At 39.3% G+C, this 25,463-nt stretch overlaps 1 protein-coding gene across 2 annotated transcripts in view; it reads right to left on the minus strand.

Moving 5' to 3' along the window:
- Window positions 1-743: 743 nt before the first annotated feature.
- RABEP1 (rabaptin, RAB GTPase binding effector protein 1) overlaps window positions 744-25,463 on the minus strand; it is a 50,212-nt gene continuing 25,492 nt past the window's right edge. For both annotated transcript variants that reach the window (XM_048068113.2, XM_013189921.3), the window contains exons 5-18: window positions 22,195-22,314; window positions 18,732-18,867; window positions 17,756-17,934; window positions 16,648-16,773; window positions 13,629-14,096; window positions 11,560-11,664; window positions 10,689-10,805; window positions 9,355-9,453; window positions 7,781-7,921; window positions 6,864-7,053; window positions 6,538-6,593; window positions 5,481-5,579; window positions 4,718-4,834; window positions 744-2,758 (exon numbers count right to left, since the gene is read on the minus strand). In XM_048068113.2, coding sequence (XP_047924070.2) covers window positions 2,657-2,758; window positions 4,718-4,834; window positions 5,481-5,579; window positions 6,538-6,593; window positions 6,864-7,053; window positions 7,781-7,921; window positions 9,355-9,453; window positions 10,689-10,805; window positions 11,560-11,664; window positions 13,629-14,096; window positions 16,648-16,773; window positions 17,756-17,934; window positions 18,732-18,867; window positions 22,195-22,314 — 2,055 coding nt within the window. In that variant the 3' untranslated portion in view covers window positions 744-2,656. The remainder of the gene's footprint in view (window positions 2,759-4,717; window positions 4,835-5,480; window positions 5,580-6,537; window positions 6,594-6,863; window positions 7,054-7,780; window positions 7,922-9,354; window positions 9,454-10,688; window positions 10,806-11,559; window positions 11,665-13,628; window positions 14,097-16,647; window positions 16,774-17,755; window positions 17,935-18,731; window positions 18,868-22,194; window positions 22,315-25,463) is intronic.

A 25,463-nucleotide genomic window follows, 5' to 3' on the forward strand; every position in this document is an offset into this window, starting at 1 on the left:
ACAGGCATGCATATGAACACACACACACACACGCAAAACTCCATTCTGCGACTGATAGATTTGTTACTGTGCCTCTGAACGATCAGCCTGATTGCCCACTCACCTGTTCCCCTACGGACTGTGGAAAGGCTCCCTGCAGCCATCACCTGCAACGTGACAATCCCACACCTATATAAAGCCAGGGCAACAATCTGTAAAGATACGCTAAGGCAAAGCCACACCAACCCTGCTCTAGTCAAAACAACTTAAAACGGTCAGCTAAGGCCGGGGTTGTTTAAGGCAAGAACAGAGGGACTACCAAGAACAGGTAGGGCTGCTGAGAAGGGGCACTGACAGCTGGACCAGAAGGGGGGGGGGGGGTGTTGAAATGCCATTAACAGCTCTTGCAATAGGACGACAGTCCATAAACTCAACTAAAAAGTCTTTTTCTGCATAGGTCTTAGGTGCAATTCCTCAAGTGTTCAGCTTGCTGAGAAGATTAGCCACCGTAGCTTAGCCACAAAACAACAGGCTTCCTTGAAACACTGCTGTTAATTATCAGTAACCAGTTACGAGTTAGTCTTCAGGAAGGAAGGGCATACAGGAAAATGCTCTCCATTCTGCAGCTCTTTAACAAAGGCCTGTTCCCCCCACACTCCCAAGAGTTTATTCAACAGAACAGTATGCTAACTGTTGGAAAACCGAACGCAAAACATCTGGTATTAGATTTATGCATCAGAAGGCAGCTGCTGTCACCTCACAGGTCAGCAAATTGAGAGGTTAACAAACCCAAAATCTGGTAATAGCCAATTAATAAAGAACCTAAGCCACATTTCAACGTCTGCTAAGTGACATAAGGTGTCACCTGGAAGAGGATACCTCTGCCGTCTATTAGTCTAGTTGTTACCAAGGTAGGAAAAATGTTGGGTGTCAGGATTGTGAAAGGAATTAATTACTAGGATGAATAAAATGCTTTAATTCTTGCAATAAATTACAAGCAATTGAACTTGTATGCTGCTTTTTGGCTGTTTTTAAGGCAACCCTCTTTGAAATCACCAGTTCCTTCCAATTTTATGTTAGTAGCAGGATATACACTGCTAAAAATACAGTCATGTGCATTACAGCTTGGAGCATTTTCTGTCACTTCTGGCTTTCTTCATCACCATCAGATCTGTGACCAAGTATGTAAAGAAAACACAGTAAACAACAGAGGCAAGCTTAAGTTATAAATTTTGGACAAAAACAAGCTGCTCTCTCAGCCTTTCTTCTAATTGAGTCTTAATGAGGGACCACCAGTCCAAGAACTCCATTTCTATTTCCAACAGCCATACATGAAACCATTGCTATCCAACTGCATGCATGAATCTCCAATAAAAGCAGAAAAAGGAGGACTAATGCTCGTGGTACCACCATAGTATTTATATAATAAGAAACCCAAAACTAAAGCCTGTTTGATCACATTTTTTTGCCTCTGCTGTTGTGTAATTTAAATGTATGCTTACAGAAATACAGGACAGGGTAGGAATCAACTCCGAGCAGTAACACGATACCATACTTTTAAGAGATGCACTGTACCTTTCAAACTTGAACCAGCAGAATAATACAGTTCCAGTGCACTTGTGCTCTGTGACCAGGTGCAGTCACTGTTTTGCATACGATTAAACTGACCCAGGAGAGGTGGGTCAAGCTGACTTTGTTTTGTTCAGCATCTTACCTTGACCGTTTCAGTGAAAGCTAGCGACTTCATGTCTATTGCCACCCACTAGAGCAAAACAGACCTGTAGAAACCCCAAGCCAATATACTGCTCAGCTTTAGAGATGGGAAAGAACTAGTTGTAATTCCATGTTCAAACTTACATTTGTGAGAAGAGATTACAAAACAGTACATGTCTTGTGCTTTTTTTTTCTCCAAAGTATCAGAATTCAAAGGAAGTATTTCAAGGAGCTAAGTTCTCGGTACAGTTTTTCCAGGTTTGTTTTTGTTGTTTGTTTTTTTTTGGATTGGCATTCTTTTGTTCAGGAGACACACAGCTCACTCATGTCCACCACATTTCAGCAGCATTCAGATTCTTCAACACAAAATCAATGGTTTAAAAAAAAAAGCACTGAGTTATGAAATAAGATCAATATCCAGTGTCCTGCTAATAAAGTCATATTTTAATATAAAATATTCATACAGCATACTCTACACCTCATTCTCTCTGCTAGCTGAATACTGTTACTGACTAGTCAAACAGAAAAACTTCAACCACTTTGCTCTTCGATGTTTTGGAGGGACAATATGGTTTCCAGCAGCTACTTTGATCACAGTAATGGGGGAAAAGGAAAAAAAGGGAAAAACAGGGGGGTAAATGTTCCAAAAAATCTATATTAGGTTACAAAGTTGGCTGAAAGAGGGGAAGTTTTTCAGAATGTAAGGACTGATCCCACTCAGTGGAACACGAAACACCACACTCATTAGTGTTTCCATTAGAAAATTCTCCTTCCTACACAGCAAGTCACCCTTGTGCTCTCTTCCTGCCCAGTATGAAACCTTTTCCCCTCTAGAAACAAAACTTAGTCATTGCTCCCCTCTGTTGTCTTCTGCTCTTTCGGTTAGAGTTAAATAATAATTAATGTTGCTATAAAGATGAGTTAAAAACCCCAAATGCAGCCTTGGAGCCAGCTCATCAGGGTGTCATGTTTCAGGTAGCTGATTAATGTCCGTCAGTTTTGTGTCATTCAGGATTGCACGGATTCTCTCCAGGGAATCTGCCTGCCGGATCCTCTCCAGCTGCACCTACAGAAAACCAACAGACACAACGAGCTAGTAAAACGTGCCGAAGCAAGACCATAGGCCCATAAGCAGAGCTGAGCCAACAGACATATCATTAGCTGAAAGACGCAAGGCTTGAAGGAACACAAAATTAATTCAGAACCAAGAATGGGTGGTGGGGGATGACACAACATACAACACAGTTTTGCTTTTAAAATAAAAACCACTCTCTGGGGGGCCCACACAAGCCCTCATTGTCACTCTCTTTTGCCTAATAACAAGCCACTGTCACTGTCCTGGCCAGGCAAACCAGAGGAGCTGTGTAAAGCCACAAACGTTCATGGAAAGAATGTGAAGGAAGTACAGACCTGCCTGGCACATTCCTTCAAACCTCTCAAGATTAAAGCTGAAATACTTTTGGATGAGATGTTCCTACATCCAAGTATAATCCTGTCACTTGCTTGTCTGATAAGCCATTTCATACTGAAGAAGTGCCCACTAGATAGAACCGCATGTAAATGAACGCAAAGAGATCACAGTATTTTTTGAGAGGAAGGAGGTGGGGGTGCACAGGCAGTCATTCAGCTTTCTGTGCTCTTTGTATCAGCATCTGGGTTTTCTTTTGTAAATTCCCAGCTATTGGTTAATTGATTTTTAGCTCTTCTTCTCCATTGCTGATACCTAAACTCAGCCAGTCGATACCTCACACACAAATGACAGCAAGAAACCCAAATGCTCATCTGGCAGTAACCTCTCCTCTTGTGTTCTTGTGTAATGCAGCAGACCTTGTGCTATGGACACTAGAGACAGCACAAGCCATTGTTTCTTTTTCTTAGCATAAAGACTCAGTAAGTGCTAAAAAAAATATAACATGTAATAACTACTTAAGGGCAGAAAGAAAAGACAAAATACAGAGCTATAACCCTCAGTGAGCTCATCACTGAAGGCCTACCACATTACCTGCAGGTTTTGAAAGAGCACCACACATTTTCAAAGTGGCGTGTATGTTTTTGCACTAAGAACTGCATAAACCAGTCCATTCAGTAATTTAAGGAGAGAGAGAGAGGCGGGATGATGACAAGCAAGAAACAATTTCACCAGCCAGGGCAACTCAATAGCCTCCCTTGTACTACCTACTCCTCCAGAAACAGCCAGAACAAAAGAGGACAGTCCCCTATTGTTTACTAGGCAGAGCTTAGCTGGATGGACAGTCTCCAATATTCCTGCTTTTGTTTTCCAAATAAACCTGAACACTTGACTCAAAATAATCTGTAGCTCTAATTCTACTGAATTTCACTGAGTGGACTGGGCAAGAACCCAAAGGGGAGACCGCTGAACTTCAGTATACCACTTGTGAGCAAGATTTCTAGTAAGCTGGACAGTGACTTTAGCAGTGTTAGGGGGATACATTCCAAAACCAGACACTTCAGGTGAAACCTATTTAGCCTGGCTACCTGAGGAGACAGCCACCCTGCAAACACTACAACTGCAAGTCCCTTGGCTCTACAGTTAGCATTAAGCGAGATCAAACTGACAAAATGGAATTAGCAGTAGCAGTAAGTATAGCAGGAAGAGGAACAGTTCCATATATTCAGATCAAACAGTACAAGTTCCTGATTTTATCCTCAAATATACGCACCTTAAATTGCTATGGAATGTAACATACAGGAAAAATGTCAGAAGATGGACAATGAAATGCTAGGGCCTAAAGTTATCATCACCTATGGCTCCCTACAGTTCAATTTAGCACAATAAACATGTACCTTTGCTGATAAGAACGTGTTGGGATTAAGTTATCAGAAAAAAATCCCCTAATACTAATATAACACTAGGAATACTCGGTCAGTTTACTACACCAGTAATTAAAAATCATTCATTAATACCAACATAAGGAAATTTTACAACTTCTATTTCTTATTTTAATCAGCCCTGGATAAGTAAAGAAACAAAGAAGTAGCACCTTATGAATTGCACTTCCCTTACCTGAAGCGTCTGAGAAAGCTTTACAAAATCTCTCTGCACTTGCTCACTGACATCTAATTCAGTCTGCAACCGCTGAGCTTTATTCTTCTCTTCAAACACCAGCTGTTCAAGGTTTGCCTAAAGACAAAAAAAATCTTTATGTTATACTTAAACTGAATTAAAAAAAGAAGAAACTTGTCTAAACTGAATAGAGCACAACACTAGAGCAACAAAGCATGGTTAATCTCAAGAGTCCTGGCAAGAAATTAATCCAATCGTTCTTTCCACACCTCAGTTTTCTGAACTGTGAAATATAGAGTTAGTACCCATCAGACAAATTTTCTCATGATTAGATTGATTAAAACATGAAAAAGCTTCATGTCTTTTTAACAGCACTATGTCCAGGGACCTCAAAATGAAAGAGCAGGTTTCTGAGTTTTAATGAAAACGTACTGTAGAGGAAAGGCAGTAATCTGCTGGTGAAAATATAATTCTCTTACTGCCTTTAGTTTTAGTCAAGGAAGTCTTAGACTGAAGCCTAACTTTGGAAAACACTCCAAAAGAGATATTCAAGTCAGCAGCAATTCAGATGCAGTGCTTTAAAAATCCAAGTGCAAAGTGATTGGAACGGAGATTTAGACTGTCAGTGAAATCAGCTCCATTGGATGCAATCTTATCAATATTCAAAAGCTTCCTCTTCTGTTCCTGTGTTGTAATATAACCTCCGAGCACAGGTAGATCATGAAAGAAGATGCATATATACTTCACACCCAGACATAGCTACCTTTGCTGCTGTTTCCTTCTTCAACTGTTCTTCAAGAGTGTTTTTTGCTTCCTGCAGACTCTCCAGCTGCTGCAGGTTTTCCTGTGAAGAACTTTCCAACTAGACAAATAAAAAAACAAAGGCAAAACAAAAAAGATTAGAAGTAGAATTCCTGACACTTCAATTTCTCATAGTCCTTCCTTATGGGAAATACAGTCCAAGTGTCTCCCAGGGATTCAGAAATAAACCTAAATAACTTCTCCTAGAGAGAGAGAAAATACCCAAATAATCTCTCTCTCTCTCTCCCAACCTTCCTTTTGGAGCTGGAGAGAACTGACCAGGGCTGATATTTGGGTTATTAATTGGGTAACTTAATATTAGCCAGGAATTAGCTACACTAATGCTTTGGTTGCAGATTAATAAACAGACAAAATACATTTTAAGTAACAGAACTATGAACGTGTCCCTATCCCACACCGGCATCAATAGAGCAATTCTGTCCCTCAAAGTTCCAGGCATGACCTCATGTGTTTCCTTTGAAAAGGTCACAGAAAATACTTAGGGCACAGGTGCACGTACGTTCTTAGCTAATGTCAAGAGCTGCAATGGTTTGAGAACGTCTAGTACAATGTCAGTGCTTTCAGTCAGAAAATTTGTAAATGCATAAACTGATGTTCCTTCTTACAGAAAGGAAAGGTTATGTACACAAATAAACCAGCCCTCCACCATCCCACAACCAGGGTGAGATGAAGGAACAATAATGTTACGCATTTCAGAATTCTCTTCTTAGTTCAGCTTTCTTTCTCTCCCAATGCTAGGCATACCAAACATCACACACAAAAAATATATTTGAAGTGTTACTGACACCTCTAAGGCAGCTGGAGAAAAAAGTTCATTTTCTCAGATATGAAGAGGTTGATATCAACAAAGACACCAAGACAGTGTCACTTTCAAAGTCCTGATAGAACTAGCAGAAAAAAAAAAAGAATCTTATTCTCTTTGTTTAAACACACCCCAAAAAAACAAAACAAAACAAAACAAACAAAAAAACACACCCCACTGTGAAAGGACTCCTTACCTGTTCCTTCTCCACTTTTATTCTTTCCAACTCAGCTTTTAAACTGGAAATGGAAGCTGAAAAACAGTAACATTAAAGCTTGAGTGCAAGAAAAGCACAAGAAATTGGACAGCTCCTGTTTACTTCTGTTAATATTCAACAGAGAATTAAGCGTGCGCTACACCAAAGGTACCTCAAAGAGAAATAATTGTACTTTTATTTTCAGCTGCACAGCTTTGGTTTATACTCTATGAGAAATGGACAGTTTTAAAAGTTCAGGTAAGTATATTCTATCACAAAATCAAGTCTTCAATTACTCATTGTGACATTGTTTTATCCTTGCTCACCTATTTCCTCCTTGCAATTCTCTATTTCCAGCTGTAGAGTTTCTTCTATATTTTCTTTCAAATATTGTTCAGCTTGAATCTGTTCTTTTAAGAATAGAATCTCCGCCTTAAGTTTCTCCTCAAGGTGATCTGCTGTTGTCCGCACGCTAATTATGTCTTCACGATATTTTAAAACCATCTCCCGGAGCTCCTGAATCAACGATTAGCAAGGAGTTGTGTTATGATCTTCAGATAAGCAAAGTACTGTATTTATAGCCAACACGAAGTTGTACTACCCCAAGGTTTGTCCTGCCATACCAGATCTTGCATCCACCAAGGTATTAAAACAAAATTGAAAACAGCTTGCTTGGACTTGGTAAATGAGAAGCTTGTAAACATTACTGTCTCCACAGGATTATTTACAACCCTCTACCCCTGATTTTCACTTCCTGCCCTACCCTATCTTTTAAGCTTGATGTGCTCAAGTGTTAGTGAGCATGGCCAGGATGGCTCACACTTCTTCGAGGCTCAGAACTATTACTGGTTTTAACCGTAATGCCTAGGCAGAAATTAAAATGATTGACTTAGCTTTACTTAGTGAATCAATACTTGCATTGGAGTCATGGTGACTGGGCAGGTGTGTGCACAACACAGATTAAACCAGCTGAACCAGGATACGCCTGAACTCCTCTGACAACAAAGCAGCTGTCAGGCCACAGTTAACTAAACTATTATCTCTCTACCTATGCTCAGAATCGTGCTCATGGAACAGCTCGCAAGCACCAGTTGCAATCAGCTGATTTTGTACATCACAGACTACGGGGTTAAACTCCAGATTATTGTTCAGTGTGCTGTTTTGAGGCAGCTTGTTGATAAAGAAGCTTCCTCCAATGCCATCAAGTTCTGTGCATTGTGTTAATGATTTCAAAGTATTTTACCTCTGCTGCTTCTGGCAGAATGAAATCTTCAGCTTGTTGTAAAGACACATGCAAGCTATGTTTTCCTTGAAGACTTTCATTATCTTTTTGCAGTCTCACCAACTCTTCTGAAACCTGCTCCCTTGACTGTGTCAGGACAGCCTTCCAAAAAAAAATAAAAAAAATCTCAGTTAGGGTCATGCTCAGATCTCTTCATGCCCCATTTATTATCACTGCTTTCAAAAGACTGAATTTGTTGTAAAGAAGGGAAACAAAATGGATCAGCATTATCAGTCCTCTCTTTTGCCTAGCCTCGGCACCAGGAATGAAAGCAAGATCAATGTTAACTGTGCAGGCAGACAAGAGGAAGCAAGCAATAAATACAGCATTGCTAAATCTCCCAGTTTTCTTCCATATTTATCCGGTTAGCTAGCTGTGCTCATTCAGGCAGGGAAAAAAAAAAATCAAATATGGTTTCAGAAACTGGCAGAGCTGTTTATTAAAAACCACCTAGCAACTCAGCTGTAAGATCAGGTTACTGAAAAATTAAATATTCAACCTAAAATTTTCAGTGGTACTTGTCTGCCTCCCACCATCTTTTAGGAAAACTTCAAAATAGCTTTTCCCTTGCAAAGAACAAGGATTAAGAAAACAGTTTTGCTTGCATTACAAAAGAAATACATACAGTGAACTTTTTTTTTTTTGAGAGAGAAATCTTAGTTTGGATGCACCAAGACAAACTTTGACAGATGCTGCCCTTTGCATTATAGGTGAGTAGTTCTGAAAAGTAAACCCAGATCAATACATTTTCTGAATCTTCTGCATCTCCATTAGGCATGGTCTCACAAAGAAGAGCAAACAGAATGGTTCTGCAAGTGATCTCCTGGTGTGCTACAGGCAATCCTGGATGCCAGAAGTGCAACACTGGGATTCAGGAGAATGAAAGCTTTTCTCCCAGCACTGTTGCATAAGGGAGGAAAAAAAACTTGATTCTAATACAAAAGGGAATGGATTGCTCTAAGGAAGTCAGACTTTGTTCTGCCCTAGAAAATGAGGTCCTATTCCTGTCCTCTGGCATAATTCCTACAAGATGCTCAAAATAGTTTTAAAAAAGTAAGTTCCCATACATATCTCTTTCTGGGTGTTAGGGCTGATATTTTAAGTCTGACCTGTAAAAACACTGAGCATTCATCTCAAAGTGAAGGAAATATTCACCAGTAATGCTACTTGGGATGAATCCTAAAAAAATTGTCTTGAGAAAAATCTACTGTCTTCAGATTTGACGTGAAATAAGATACTAAATGGTCATTAAATATACATAATAAATGAGGAAAAAAACCAATTGTCTAGTCAGCTCCCTATTAATCTACATGGATATACACACAAAGTGTGACAGACTGACCCTACAAACTGTTCGAGGGTCAGCACCCATATCAGAGCTCCGTCGGTCACTATGTTTACATGTTAAGATTCACAGCTCTCTCCAGCCAAGCTTGGTTAGACAGCAAGACAAACAGTCTTTTACAAACACTCTGAGCCCCAAGGGTTAGACAAACAGCATTGTTCAAGTGATCTCTTGACTTGAGCTGTCTTACCATTTGCTCCTGGACACTTCTCTTTGCTTGTGAAAACGCCTGCTGCAGTTCACTGAGGAAATTCTCTGACTTCTGACACTTAACCATAAGCAAAGAGATCTGAAAAAACAAACAAACAAAAAAGACATACAGACAGATATAAAGCATGAAACATTTTGAAGAAGAAACAGCCTCTGAAGCTCTCTTCCCTGTTATCACTGCTAACATACACTTGGAAATTTCAAACTAATCTACTGAAGTTTTTGTTAATTGCTTACTCAGTAAAACAGTAACTGTTCAAATCAGAAAGAAGCGATGCTATGCTTCTATAACAATAGTAAACTTATTTTCTATTTATCAAACTCTAAACAGCAACAGAACAGTTAATTCTCAAACTTCAATGTTAAGACAGTTCATAGACACTGAAGAGAAACTGCAGAGCTACAAAGTTTTCAGCATTTCCTTTATGGTAATGGTTTTTAAAAATATACCTTTCTCTGAAAGCACACATCTCCAGATACCGTAAAGCATGTGTTGCTGTATAATAACTTAACTGTAGAGTGAAGAAAGATTAAATACTACTTAATTACATTATTTTTGGTACACCAAAAAAACCCCACATATTCACGTCACCTAAGACAGACTTTGTCTCGTGACTGCTATTTCCTTAGTAAGAAAAAAACAAAACATTGGGTGGGATGAAAGAGGGAAAGTCTTACAACTCAAGAGAAGCAAATCCAACGGCTTGTATATCGTATCTACCTAATACTGTAACCTTTAATATGCCCAAGATTTTATTTTATTTTTATATTTTACAGCTATGACTACCACAGATCCTATTTGGCTTCACTGTGCCAAATACCCACCTGAACACATCTCAGACTGAAAAATCTTTTCAATTTTGAAGACTCTAGCGCGTATTTCAGACAAACTAGTGTTAATGCCTACTCAGATACTCAATAACTGCATGTCTTCACCACAAGTCCATTAACAGTGTGTCAAGTGCGTGGTATCATAGTTCCACTCTTCACACACAAAGAACACAGGGCTATTTTTGCATGTTTGAGTGATTTCATACACAGGTCACAAACTCAAACACTACACAAATTCCAATGATCACCTCTGTAAGGGATTTAAAGTTCAGAGATGAAACCTGAGGGCCAAAATTGGGTAACATGTCAGACAGCTAGAACCAGGGACAGACTCAGACAAAGCACAACTAACCCTAGAAACTGTCACTTTTGTTGCCTCTGCTGCAGGTAGTCCACCCTCATCCAAGAGGAGATGAGTTCTTGCTATATACTATTGAATAATGTTTCTTCATTCCTAGCAACTTTATTACAAAGTGATTATACCTGATTACCAGAGTCTTCAGCACTTTGTTTCATATAATCCTCCAATTCTTGTTTATCTTTCATAGTCTTTTCCAGCTGGTCATTGGCCTGCCTCAGCATCACCTGCAGCTTTTTCACCTGTGTTATTACAACAAAATAATTTAATTTCACATTATTTTTGGGAATATTTATTCCCTGAACACAAATATAACTTGACACATCACACTCCCAAAAAACAAAACAAATCTCTCAAAAATCCTATGCAACCCAGAAGTTCCTTTGCTGCTCTGAAATACTGTGCACCACAGATTACACCTATAAGGAAACAAGGGACATGGGGCTGCACTGGACCTTTGCCACGTAATGACTTCAGTCACTTATTTCAAAGCAGAACATGACTCATGCCTTCTGTACCCATCTGAAAATTGTTCTTCAGAATATGCTAGGAAACAAACCTCTTCCAGTACTTTACGGTCATTTTATGCTGCTAGGATGAGGTCCCTCTCTGTTAAGAACTCTTGCAGTATCAAAGATAATAGAATTTAATGCATGAAAAGCATTTTAGAATATAAATTATGAAAGACACTGACTTCAGCATGAGCACAACACTTTTTATAGAACGGTGACTTTACCTCATGATTTTACAGCACTGGATAAAGTGATTCTCCGAGGTAAATATTTAAGAAATACACATACGTGGTGTTCATGGCCACACACTAGTAACAAATTGGGTCGTGTTAATAAAATTACATAAATTAATCAGATTTCAAGTGTGCTGGCATTGGCTCAATTCAAAGCAATGAATAAAACAGCAAGTGGTTCATTGTTGCATATTTGTTCATTCCTAGGAGCAGCTGCAAAAATCTTGCTAAAGCTAGAAGAAAAACCTTACCTGGTCTCTTGTCTCAGCCTCCTGAATCTGGATGCCTTGCAACTGCTTCTCATAATTGGAGCACATATCGCAGCGTCTACCCAGCTTGTTCCCTGCATTCTGCACCTAGAGGACAGAGTTATCACCTCCAATAAAGGCTATAAAATGCAAGGAATGCAGGAGTGATACATACTCTCTCTCAGGTGTGTTGTGTGTTCACAGAATATTACTGATAAAAGACAGCAGCAGAATCAAATTGCTCTAGAAGTAGAGGATAACGTAAATCAGCTGCTGTACATAGATTTTCCTGGCACAAATCCCACTCTTAGTGAAGAGCAATAAGCCATGACATGCAAGAGTTTATCAGGTCATTTAGTGTGTCCTTTTGAAATATATCACATAATTACCTGCATAGAAACAGACATCTTGGAGAACAGATTTTAACAGCCTTTAGCCTTTTTTCATGCAATTATATTGTATTACAAATCAAATTATCAACACAACACTACATTTTTTTAATTTTTTTTTTTTAATTAAATGAACACAAGCCAACTAAAAAGCAAATCAGCTCACTGGTCAGGGTTTCCTTTAATCTTTTTCTCCCTGAAACTGGGATTTGAGTATTTTTGCAATGGCATGTACTAACTGTGCTACAATAGCCATCAAGCTTTATTTATTTTTTAATATCCTCCTTGAACATAGCTCAGTATCAGAGACCGAATAATCAGCTAAAAGAACAGTTGGGAAAGAAGCAAGTAGAAGAAAAGTTTAAAACAAACAAAAAAAATCCCAACAAACGGGAAGGGCAAAAAAAAGTGTTGGGGTGTGCAGCAAGGAAACAAAGAATTTATTAGCCCTTTTGGCCGAGGGGACAAATGGGAGTTTTCTCAAAGCTCCTACTGCAAGTCGGGTCGGAGCTGAAGTCTCATTTGTATTTGCTGCTCCTTGTCCCTCCCACATGGAGCAGCGCTCACAAGCCCCACCAGTGCTCCTGCCCCCAGAAATACGTGGGAAGCAGGGTATTTCTCCCCTGAATTCTAGGACAGGGTTGGAGTAAAATGTCATTCAAATGTCATCAGGGCAAGGAAATACTCAAAGTAAAGGACTGAAGTCAGCTCTGAGATTGTAACAGCACAGTTTCTCCCTCTAGATACTACAAGCTAGTAGCAACACAAACCCAGCAATTTTACAATAGGTTTAGAGAAATCCCCTAAGTAATGATTTGCAGATAAGTTGAATTACATTAAGTTGAGGAAATAAAATATGAACACTTCACCTCCTCTGTTCTTTGCCTGGCCTCTTCTCTTCCACCTGCATTCTTACATTCATTTTCCCTCCCCCAGCATTATCTTCACCCATTTCTGACTCATCTCTTCTGCCTCCCTTTCTTCCCCCTAAAGCATTATTCCTTGGCCTCTTTCCTTCTGAAATCCAGGCCCCAGTAATATTCCTCTTTTCAGCAGGAAACCGAACACAGGCTTTAAACTGGCATCATATAAAGCTGCTGAAAACCTGCCAGGCAGAACACCCAGAAGCAGTATTTCCTTGGTCACCCATATTGAAATTGGCACAGCGTTAAGTCTAATCTGCTGCTCATTGCTCACCAAAATTAGTTTCTGATGATGCAAGTCCCTGATAATTTTCTGAAGCTTCCTTTGTGGTAGCTCTGTGTGTTATGAATATCTTGGTTGCTCCTTTCTAAGTTGCACTCCATGCATAATTCTCAATAAATATCCTCTGCATACAAAAACAGCACTGTTAGCCCTAATCCTTTTGTTAAGTCTTTGTCCTTTCCTAGTCACTCCCAGCTCCCCTCTCACATGAAATCAACAGCAACCTCTGCCAGACTCTCCCTTAAAAACGCTCTGCATTGAAGAAAGCTGACTTTGCCACGAGCAGTCAGTCAATACCCCTTACATTAAGTCTGCTTTAACTAGAGAATTACTCACGAGAGAGAAGCGAATAGCTACCTATGATGCTGCAGATTTTCTTCCACAACTGACCTCCAAGGAAAGCAAAGCAGCAGGAGCTGAACAGCCTTCCCCCGGCAGGCAGCCCACAACACATGTGGAAGCACGGCGGGCACTCACCTCTTTCTGCAGAAGATTCCACTCCGTCTCGCTCACCAAGCGGTACCCGCTAGGAGACACGTAAGCACTTTCTACCCCTTGTGTAACACTGGAAAGAAGCGAAGCAGTCTCTTCTTGCTCTGGCGTCATTGCTTTGATTGCTTTTTCCTGATCTTTGGTTAACATAAACCCACTTGGCATTTGCAGAGACCCAAGGGAAGCTGTATCAAAGTTCTCAGACACAGAATCTGCTCCAACAAGTGGTCCAAAATCTGACTCATCCAGATTCCCAGCAGATTTTGCTTTGTTGTTGTATCCTAAAGCTTTGGACTGTAAAGATCCAGATGTCCCCAGACTGTCTGTTGACTGTGCTCTCCGTAGTCCATCTTTAAACATGTCATTTTCTGATTTATTGAAAGATTCACCAGAAGACAGAAGCAAGTCTGCGTCCAACGAATGGACTGAGCCATGGGTGCTATTTAAATGCACCTGGAATTGGAAAACAAGAAAGAAAAAGTTATATATTCCATTCTAGGAGCACAGTACAAGGGGAATGCTGGACACCAAGTACAGGACATAGTAGAAGGAGGTTTAAGTTGGCTTTGGCAAGAACATCTGATCGCCAAACTTAAGACTGAAGAGAAAAGGATATAGAGCTGAAATGTTCCAGCTGCAATTAAAAAAAGTCTTCTGTTAAGAGTGCTTTTGTAAGAATCTGTCTTCCTGCCAGCTCTTAGCAAGGACACAGTCACCTTACATCTTCCAGTATTTGAAACAAGGCACTTCTTCCATTAGGGAAGAGAGACACTTGCAATGTCGCTTCTAGAACTATAATCAACAACAAAACACAAGTATCCCTCTTCCACAACTAAGTTCTGAAGTCTGTGCATCTGAAAATGAAAAGACTTAACACCAACATAAAAGTGAGTGGAGAATGATGTATTTAAAATCTGCTCTGTAGTGACAAGTGAGTATTTTTTCCATTTCTTTCTTCTACTTTGAGTGTCTGATAAAACACTGCAAGAGAACAATGTTTTCTTACGACATTTAAAATATTCTTTGCAAATAAAATAAAAAATGAAAAGGCAAAAGGCTGGGATTAAACAGAAAGGCATCGTGGAGAATGTCAATACCAAAAGCCACAGTAATTGCCCTGTGACCTGTATAGGGAACATTAAGTCTCTTGATCTATTTTTATTTGTTTGTAGCACTGAAAAGAGAGCAGCAATGCTTTATTTAAGCAGCATATGACTGTTTTCAAAACACCTTCCATTCTGCTGCACTTCTGCTTTGCCATTAGACATGTAAAGGAAGCAACACTGAAAGTAAGTCTCTTGAGAAAGATACTGAATTCCAAAATAAGTCCAGCATGGACTGGTAGGTTGTTGGTACTTCCATGTGTTTATAATATTATGTATTTACTTTAAAATGCAAATATATCAGTTGAAATTCATGAAAAAAGTCAAGAGAGTACGGACTTAGATAAAATTGCATCAGACAACTGATTGACGATATATTTTTTTTTTGTATTGCAAGCTGCAAAGCCTATTAAATGCTCAACAGAAAAGAGCTCAGAATTTAAATTAGGAGATAAGACATGACTGATAATACAATTTATTGCCACTTGTAAAACACTTTCTGTGCAGCTAAAAAGGCTCTAAGAAGCAATAGAAAACAAATCCATAAATAGCAATTGAAAACAGATCCTAAATTACTTTGGAAACCATATCCTTCCTCAAAATACAAGATTTCCCATTGCATATAATTCCTAGAATTAAATAAATGCAGTACTTAAGGGACTAAAATGTATACCAAGAACTAAAATTATAAAGAAAACATCAGAAGACAAAATCTTTGTTTGCCATCAATTGTTCTTATTTACCTATCTAGATAAAGAAATGTTAGTATTGAACACTGTATATGAAATATAAAAAAATATCCTTGGTGTATTATAAAGGGTACCTCTGCTCCATTTAGATGTTATGATTTTGAACATCTTTCTGCATTGTGAACTGTTACAAAGCACTGATAAACAATGAATGGCAGACTCTGGAATACATATATTTTTTCTCTTTAAAAAGGATAAATAAAATGAACAAAATATCAGTTCACACTGCAAATTCTCAAGTCTCTTGGGGCTTACACAAGCTTCTATAGTGCAAAACATAGTCTTTATTATTTTGTCCTTACTTTGACTTACAAAACCAAAATGGAACCTGTTAGGGTATCAGCTAGGCAAGAAAAATACATTGGAAAAGGAGAAATAATCGTCCATTCTGTTATTTGTTTCTAAGTTCCAACCTGTGTGCTCCTTGGACTTGTTTCTTCACAAATGAAAAGTTTAAGCAAATCTCAAATACAATTTCAGCTTGTCCCAATGTACGACTTCCTACAACACCAAAGCGGCTTGCTAACCAATGACATCCTGTAGTATCACTTTGTCTGGCTGTCTAATGAAGCTACTAATGTAGCTCAAGCAGCTTCAGCGAAAACTTGGTGCTAAGCCCCAGCTACCAGCTTGGATTAAAAAAACAAACAAAAAACAAACAAACAAAAAAAACTAATTTTCGGCTGCAAAACAGATGTGGTCAAAACCCTCAGTTTACACAGTTGGATACATCTTAAAACACACATGCACACGCACTCAATTGAAGAAGTAGGTTAGCAAATTAGCTACAAAATGCTTGCTTACTGTTCAGATTTAATTGGTTTCATTCTGAAAATTTAGATTTCAATTCTGAATTTAATTGGAATTTAATTCTGAAAATGTCTTAGAACATGGATATAAATCCGAAGAGAATTTAACAGAAGTTAACCGAATGCAAAAGGTAAACTACAGTTTTTAACAGCATCTCTCAGAGGATTTTACAGTATTGTCTTCCACTCTTTATTTGAATTTATATATTCAAGTGCATCTCCAAAGGTTTTTCATTGCTTAATAAGAATTATAAGTGACAGAGAACAAAGTCACTACATTTGCATTTCTACTTGTAATCACCCTGAGGAACGCACAAGTACTTGAACTATTCAGTTGTTTTACCTCTTCATTAGAGAGCTGGGTAAGGGATTCCTCATGGGCTAGAGAACATGAAGCTTTCGTTTCATCATCTGAATCTTTTTGCTTCTGCTCCTTTCTCTTGCTAAGTCTCTGCTGATCATCATCTTCCTAGAAATCAATGGTCAATAGTGAATGCATATAAACAGGATTTAATTTTGCCACTGTAGTCATAACATTAGCTTTCATCATACACTAAACTACAAAGGAAGACAGCACCAGAAAGACTTTTTCATTTGGCTAAATACTCCTGTATTTGTATCATAAGGGTTATTTTCATTAAAAAAATCCAGTGTTCATTTCAAAAGGCACCCAAACTGACTTATTTTTCATGTTCTGTGTCCAACACATATTCTAGAAAAAAATTATCCAAAGAACGTATTATCTAGATCCAAATTCTTATAGGAATTACCAAATAAGGAACAATAAAAATAGCTGTTACCGTGGCTATTGTATAGAACCTGATAACATACACTCATCTAATGGCTGCACTAATAGCCAGTATACAAGCAAAAACCTTCAAGATAAATGTGAAAATAAGTGCTTTGATCACACCAAACAATGCAATAATATATACAAAAAGAATTAAATAAAGACCTCATAGAACACTAAGCAATAAAGCGTGAACACAATCACTTGCATCAGAGAATTCAAAATTAAGCTCTTAAATTTATGCCTGAACTAGGTTCTGTCTTAAGTAAATAAAACAAACAACTAGAAGGAAGTGAATCTTGCAATCTTAACATCCTTAATCCTGGATTAAGAAACTGTCATCTGTGATGGAAAACAACTAGGTTAACTTCTTGATATTAATACCTTTTCACTTAACAATATTGGCAACATTACTTTTAAAGTTACTATAGGTAACAGTATTAAAATATTCACATAAATGGGGAGTTTCTGTTACAACTGTCAGCTGTCATTTAAATGGAAAACTTCTGTTAAAGCTGACAGCTGTCATTTTTTGGAAATATTAGCACACAAATAACTTCTGCCTCCAACATGTTTTCTACACCTTTCCATACCACATTCAAGTTACAGTACTTTAATTAAAAAATAATAATAAAATAAAAAGAGGAAAGCAGCAAGTAACCTGATCCTTTTTTTTCAGTTCTTCAACTTGTCGAAGCTGCTCAGAGGTCAGAACAATTTCCATACGTTGCATGTCTCTCATCAACAAACGCTGAGACTCCAAGAACTGGTCATTGGCTTTCTGCCATGTGTGTTTCAACTGGTTGTGCTGTTGCCGCTCTTGCTCTAAGAGATGGCAGACTATTCAAAAATAGAAAGAGTCGTTCTGAACCAGCATTTTTTTAACCTGTCTTCTTAAACAAGGCATTCTCATGAATAAAAGTAATTATTGTTCTAATCAAAAACAATATAGCTTTGTTCAACAACTATGTAGGATGAAATAAGACATTTTTTTAATTCCTAAATCTGGCTTGAGACTAGGAATGTATCACTGAAAATGCAAGATTTCCCAATTAGAAAACTAGTATCTTAACTTCACTCATGAGTTCTAATAGTTTCTTTTTTAGTGCTGGTTTTAAAAGACTGTCTTCTAAGCCCCTATTTATTTCAACAGAAGGTTCTGCTTTACATTCCTCTACAGTGATTCTGTGCTGTACTGGCATGGACATACATTCACACATCTGTTCCACCACCAGGTGTTCAGAATCGGCATACCTCAGAGAGCGATATCAATAGATTGCATTATGGAAATAATGCTCATAAATCTACACAAATAAAAGACGCTAGTAAAATCACTTTAGTAAGAATGAAGCTTGCATTACTATGAGAACCTAACGCAAATTCAATGGCATAACAGCATCCCCAGAGAGACCAAGTGGATGTTATTTCTCTCCATCATAAGAGGACTCCAAAGTCAACTCTTTTATAAACATTTCAGGGGCTTTCACATATAAACACACTGCTTCCTCTCCGTCCCATTTTTTTTTCCCCAAAAAAACAACTCAGATACAAGATCAGAAGAGAAGTAACAGCTTTACTGTTTTTTGTTTAACATCCTTAGCATAGAAGAGTCAAAAGGATTATCAGTACACAGGTACCTTCATGCAGTTCTTTCCGCAACTTCTCTGCATCTTCTTGCAGTACTGATTTTTGCGTGTTGAGAACAGCCACGTACATCTCTAAGTCTGTCCTACATGACTTCTCAGCTTCCAAATAATGGTTCAGTTCTTTAACCTGAATAAAAAGAGAGAAATCCACAATCTCAGTGAGGCAACACTCTCAGGCATTTCTTTTTTGTTAGAAGTCATCGTGTCACCTGTTTCAGTAACATACAGCTGCTGAAGACAGCAGTTTATTCCTAGAAATCAAAAGTATTCAACTATCAGTGTGCAAGTAGCATTTGTATTTTTTTTCTGAATAAATCATTTACTTATAAAATTCCACAAAATGAAACGTTTAAGTGACTCGATTAGAGTTTCTACAGACGGATCGCAACAGTGGCAGCACTGAGAGGTGGTAAAGAGGCAAATATCACATAGAATCATACAACGGTTTGGGTTGGAAGGAACCTTAAAGACCACCTTGTTCCAACCCCTGACCACCGTCAGGGACCCCTCCCACCAGCCCAGGCTGCCCCCAGCCCCACCCAGCCTGGCCTTGGGCACTGCCAGGGCTGGGGCAGCCACAGCTCCTCTGGGCGGCCTGGGCCAGTGCCTCACCGCCCTCTGAGGGAAGAATCTCTTCATAGTGCCTAATCTAAATCTACCTTCTTTCAGTTTAAAGCCATTACCCCTTGTTCTATCACCACATACCCTTGTAAAAAGTCCCTCTCCTGCTTCCTTGTAGGCCCCCTTTACGTACTGGTGGGCCACTGTAAGGTCTCCCCAGAGCCTTCTCTTCTCCAGGCTGAACAACCCCAACTCCCTCAGCCTGGCTCCATAGCAGAAGTGCTCCAGCCCCTTGATCGTCTTCATGGCCTCCTCTGGACTGGCTCTAACAGCTCCCTGTCCTTCTGGTGCTGGGGAGGCCAAAGCTGAGCAGAGGGCTCCAGGTGGGGTCTCACGAGAGCAGAGCAGAGGGGGGACAATCCCCTCCCTCGCCCTGTTGCTCTTGGTGCAACCCAGGATACGGCTGGCTTTCTGGGCTGCAAGCACTCACTGCTGGGTCTGCATCTCATTTGGGGTTTCATGTTCAAAAGAAGATGTGAAGACAATTCAAAATAGAATAAAAATAGTAGTCAGAATACATGACTATAAGGCAAGATTGGACGAAACCTCAGAAGAGAGAAAACCTAGGAATGGACAGGAAAAACAACAACCATTCAAACCCATGAAGGCCTGCTGCAAAGAGAAAGGAAAATCTGTTTGGACGGGATAAAAAACAATTACAACAAGAAAGACTGAAGAAATATATTAGTAGTTTTTTTGTTTTTTTTTTTTTTTTAAACAGCAAAGGCTAACAAAGAATTGAAACAAATGTCCCACAGAGACCGCAGAACCTCCAGTGAGAGCCTTTTAAGATAGGGTTACATAAACATCTGCCAAACGTGATGCATTTAGAAACGGATCCCATCTTGCAGCAGGGAATGGGCTGAAAGATCTCTTTATTATGGCCCTATAGGGTTTTATGGTTTTCTGAGTCAGGAATCACAGAGTTTTTATATCAAAAGCAACAAAAGCCTTCAGGCAATTCCTGACTGGCTACACAGAGGAGTTCATCATCTTCCTCAATGCAGTAGAGGAGCCACAGGCACTGACTCAGGAGTTCAACAAAGCCCTTCTGCTTTTATTTTCCATTAATGGTGGGGACAGCTTCTCCTGCCCTAGGATAGAAGTTTTCCATCTGCAAGCCTTTGAAATGGAGAAATCTGGAGAACAGCCATTGGGAAGGGCAGAACAGTGGAGGAAAAAAAAAAAAGAAAAGAAAAAAGCAGCATTGTTTCACCAATCCAGTTAAGTACCTGACACTGAAAAAATAACATGACTCAAAGCAGACCTGAGGGATTTCACCATGAGCAATGGAAAAGCCAACTGCACCGCTCATTCTGCACAACCTGCCAGTCCTCATACCAGTCTCATAATACAAATCATGCAAATAAATGCCTTGTATTTTTATAGCACCATAGATTAAAGTACTTTAGCAACTTCCTATGTCTATGTTTAAACCCCTCCTTGCTATATACAAAACAGCAATGCTCTCTGATTAGGTTAAAAGGTGCTTGAAATAGGATTACTGGGAACTTCAGACAGAAGGAATAACAAAGTTAAATTGACCACAGGTAAGAATTAAGGCCTAAATGATTTTCTTTTGTAAGGATTACCATTTAAAGGGAGACTTCTTTAAAAAAATCCCCCAATAAACTATAAGCATAGATAAACTCATTTTTCTCTTTTTTCAGGAGACATGTGCTTGCATTTTACTCATCCTGTAGAGCACCGTGCTCATGTTTTGAGAGCGTGCAAGAAAAGAGACAGTTCCCATTTTGTCACCTTGGCAGTTTGGCAATGAAAAGAAAATACTATTTGCATCAAGAGAACAAGCAGAACTACCTTGAGAACTATTATTCCTAGGCAACATTTCAGTCTCAAAACGTGACCTATAAAGCAATTTGCGTAAAGAATCTATGAAGAAGGAAAAAGCTCAAGCATGGACTCCCAATCAATCTAGTACAATTAATACCCTTAAATGAAGTACACCCCGCTTCCTCAAATCGTAGACAGGCCTCCAGGCTAGACTAAAACAGAAAAAAAGAAGAAGGAGAGAAAAAGAATTCCAGGAAATGCTGAGCACCTACTGAGATTAGTTTCAATGAAAGTGATCCAGAAGACCACAAAGAAGGTGTTTGGATGTTTTAGAAACATCCGAATTGTAGGTTATTTTGCAATTTCAGCCTATTTGACTTCAAAGATAAAATAGTTGTTACAGAAGACATTTTCATGTCTGTGTAAGACAGTACATTACATGCAACTATCTTAATGTGATGCAGATACTATTTACCACCACAACTGATGAGAAAGCTCAATATGGGTTCTGAAGAACACAGGAACATTGGGTAAATTGCTCATACTGATTTCTTATCAGCAAGATCCAGTATCCCTTTCTATGAATCTGAGCTTTGCTTAAAGTTTAAGATACAAGAATTCTGGTGCTATTGCCTCAGCTTTATGCCCAGGATTAGAAGATGAAATATAGCAGATGCTAGATGGTAGTAGATTAAAAAAAAATCTGCCAAATGCAAATCTCTTGGGGGCTTTAAGCATGACAGTAATCTAAAGGCCAGGCTGTCGGAGAGGTGCAAAGCAGCTATTTTTCTAGAGCTTTTTTTTTTCCATTTGCAATAGAGCTGAACTTTAGCAGTTATATCTAAGCAGAGATGACACACAAATATAAAACAACCGTGAAAACAGAAAGACAGAAAAACGTATACAGGTCAAAAATGTTACCTGCAAAGCAGTAGAAAAGTATACCTTTTTATCTCTTACAACATTTGCCATTACTTATCTGCATCAAAATAGTATGATGCAAGACACAAATCAGGATACAGTTACAATTCCACCTCACCTTTGATGCTTCTAACTCCTTTATTTTTTCTTCAGCTTCTGTCAATTTCTCTTTTAGTGCTGCAATCTCTTTCTCCATAGGCATCACAACCGAACGAAGCTTCTCAGCATCTTCCTGAGCCTGAAATTAATGCAATAAATTACAAATAACACATTATCATAGTTTTCACCACAACATTTTTCCATTGTGGGAGACATTTGGAGGAAGTTTCCATGACAGTAAAAACTGCTGACTAAGCTTCCACTTTCAACACTTGTCTTAATACTCTTTATTTAGTTCAGCTATCGCCTCTATGACAACAGGCAGATATTATTCCCTTCAGAGAACGCAACTAAATTTTGAATCTATGTATGGATTGGGCCATGAGCTTTTAAATCTCAATACTCTCAAAACCTGGGGGACATGCATTTCAAAACGTGTATCCTTTTCTGTTATTAAAGGCCTAGCTGTCCTGCAGCCTGCTGCCACACGGCTCACAATAAAAAAAAAAGTGTATCATGAGAACTTCATGGTGAGTGAGTGACCATTCATTTACTTACTTATGCAGTTAAAAGAAAAAGGATCTGCACAGTAACACATAGTGCAGCTTTGTTCTGTTCTGGAAGATTATTTTTCAGTTTAAAATTACTACTGATGTAGCATCAGTTTTTGGTGTTACTGTACTAGGTATTTCAAAACCACATACAGTCCATCCATCAAAACCCGTGATATATTCAAGAAAACAGTTCTGCAAAGATCAAAGCCAGGTCAACAGATTGAGAAGACTGATGAGGGGGAATAGAGAAAGAACGAGGTTAAAATAGCAAGAATTAAAATGAGAAATAGTATCCAGTGTGCAGGCTTTCTTTCATGTATCCAGCAAAGCTTTTCAAAGTGAGAGCGACAGCTCCCACAGACTCCACAAGCAGAACACTCAGGAAAAAAAAGACTCAAATATTCACCGCAGTAAAATTCTTCATGCCAAGAAGAATGTAAACCACCTGATTTGGGTTGGTTTTATGTATGGAGGCTGAGAACACCCAGCTTTTCTCTGCCTTCTACTGGAGGAATTCAGGAAGGGACAGGGGGAGGGCAGAGAACCGTGCCCTAAAGCAGAGTCTCCTAAGGATGACGCTTCTCCTAGCCCGATCAAATATGATAACTGCTAGAAAAAATATTCATGTCTTGTTTTAAATCTAGACTAGAACGTAGGTTTCAGAGGCTAATCACTGGATTTTCATTTTCTGGTAAGCTTATTGACAACTGTATCCTAAATAAGGCTTTTAAGAAGAGCAGACAATGGAAAGCTTTGATGTTTCAGAGATTAATTAAAATGAATACATAAATACTATCGCAATACCAAGCAATCATACAAATGTTACCAGGCCCGTCAAAAAAGGTCAAAAAAGCTACAAATAAAATTCTACAGGCAAAACAAAACTAAATTTCTTCATGTTTCTTTTACTTCTGCTATATTTTGTAACTGCCAGTTTGCTTGTCCAAAGCGCGCACACAAAATCTGCGAGGAAAAGCAAGAGACATCACCTGACCCAGTGAATTCAATACTGGGGACATGTGACAGTGTCACACATACATACGTATCCCGTCACTAGCAGCCAGCAACTAACTCATCAGTCACATTTTTCGAACAGATGGGAGCAGAAGTTCAACTTCACAGGTTTTTATTTTTGAATATTTCATTTATTCTATCAGTTCCATTCACTTGAAGCTACCTATAGCAGGCTCACACAGACAGCCCAACATTTTAAGGACTGTTGAATAAGCTTCTTCCTAATTACTCATGATAACTGCAGGAACATTTCATCACCAGTTCGCACTGTTCAATGCTGAATATAAAGCAACAAATACGTCTATGGCAGAACCAACCAGTTTGGAGAAACAGAAAGTCCTCCTAACACAAGATCAGACTGCTCAGCAGCAAACAACCGAAGAGACAAAATTGTTTGTATCAAATTCCATGTGATAGAAAAAGTACTCTAGCTTTTACGTCTTTGTTAATGAAGTTTGACACTGTCCTTGCAACACATTGCAAATGTTTTCTTTAAAAATATGGGGAAGGATTCACATAAAAGGTCACCATGATACTAAGAGATACTAAGATAAATACTCCGAGCAGCCTATTTCTGGTAGCAATAGGAGTGCTGCTTGGTCAGTCTGCTTTTGAAAGTCACGTTTGAATGAAATATGCCATGTCGTTATTTTTTACTCCATGTAACAACAGCACACACAGAGTTTAACCTACTTGGAGCAGCCACTGTCTGAACAGCTCAGTCTCTTAAACCACGCCGTCACGTGGCAAGAGGTGTCACAGTATCACATTGCCTCTGTGAAAAGGAGCTATTCAGTCTCCTCCAGAGGTATCATCATTAAAACGTGCACTTCCTTCTCTTCTCTCTTTTTTTTTCCTCCAAAATTGACTGCCACAGACCTAGTTTTCACATATTACCACCTTGTATTTATTCATCACCTGATGAAAACCAACCAACCAGAACCAAAACTGCTTCTGCAATCACTCCCCAACCCCTCCCCAGACCAGAGCAGCCTGCTGCCCCCCAGCCCGGCAGAGGACCACGACATGAGGACGACCCCACAGACAGAACACCCTAAAAAGGAGCCCAAGCCAACACCCCAAGGACTGCATCATTCATCTGGCAGCTCGACACAGCAATCTTGCGTGCCCTTTACTGTTACTCCACCCAGCATTTTCAGCTGGAGAAATCTCAGGCAAGTAGCACACCTGACTGCTCCCTACAGATACAGAGACTAATTGAGAATCTCTCCTTAAAGTAGGACTAAGCATTTACAGTTCATCTAAGTTTATTCCACTGTTATCATGAACAACAAAAGCAGCTTATTGGACATCAGATCTTATGGCCAACTCTGCCACAGAAATCAAATTACCCTCCCTTTCCTATCTCCCCTATCGTGCCCAACAAACACGCTTTGGGACGGGTCTGTTCCTTCTCACTCGCTCAATGCACAAAGCACCTGCTTGTTCTGCAGACTTCTGCTGCTCCCAGGGCGACAGCTGTACCAAGAAGGGTCTAGATTCATCATAGCTCCAACGACAAAACCAGCCCCTTGCCTGGATGGAAAGTGAGGTCTGAGCAAAACGGACTAGCCAAAGCTTGGCAGCATGCGGGATGCCTCCCCACCGAGCCACGTTCCAGATGGAGCCCAGTCACTGCTGAGCACAGAGCTTGATGGAAGCGCACACTGCTATGGCCAGACCTCTTCCAGCTTCTGTGCTACCTGAAAGAACCTACCTG

Source organism: Anser cygnoides, chromosome 18 (genome assembly GCF_040182565.1).
Source record: "Anser cygnoides isolate HZ-2024a breed goose chromosome 18, Taihu_goose_T2T_genome, whole genome shotgun sequence".
Lineage (NCBI taxonomy): Eukaryota > Metazoa > Chordata > Aves > Anseriformes > Anatidae > Anser > Anser cygnoides.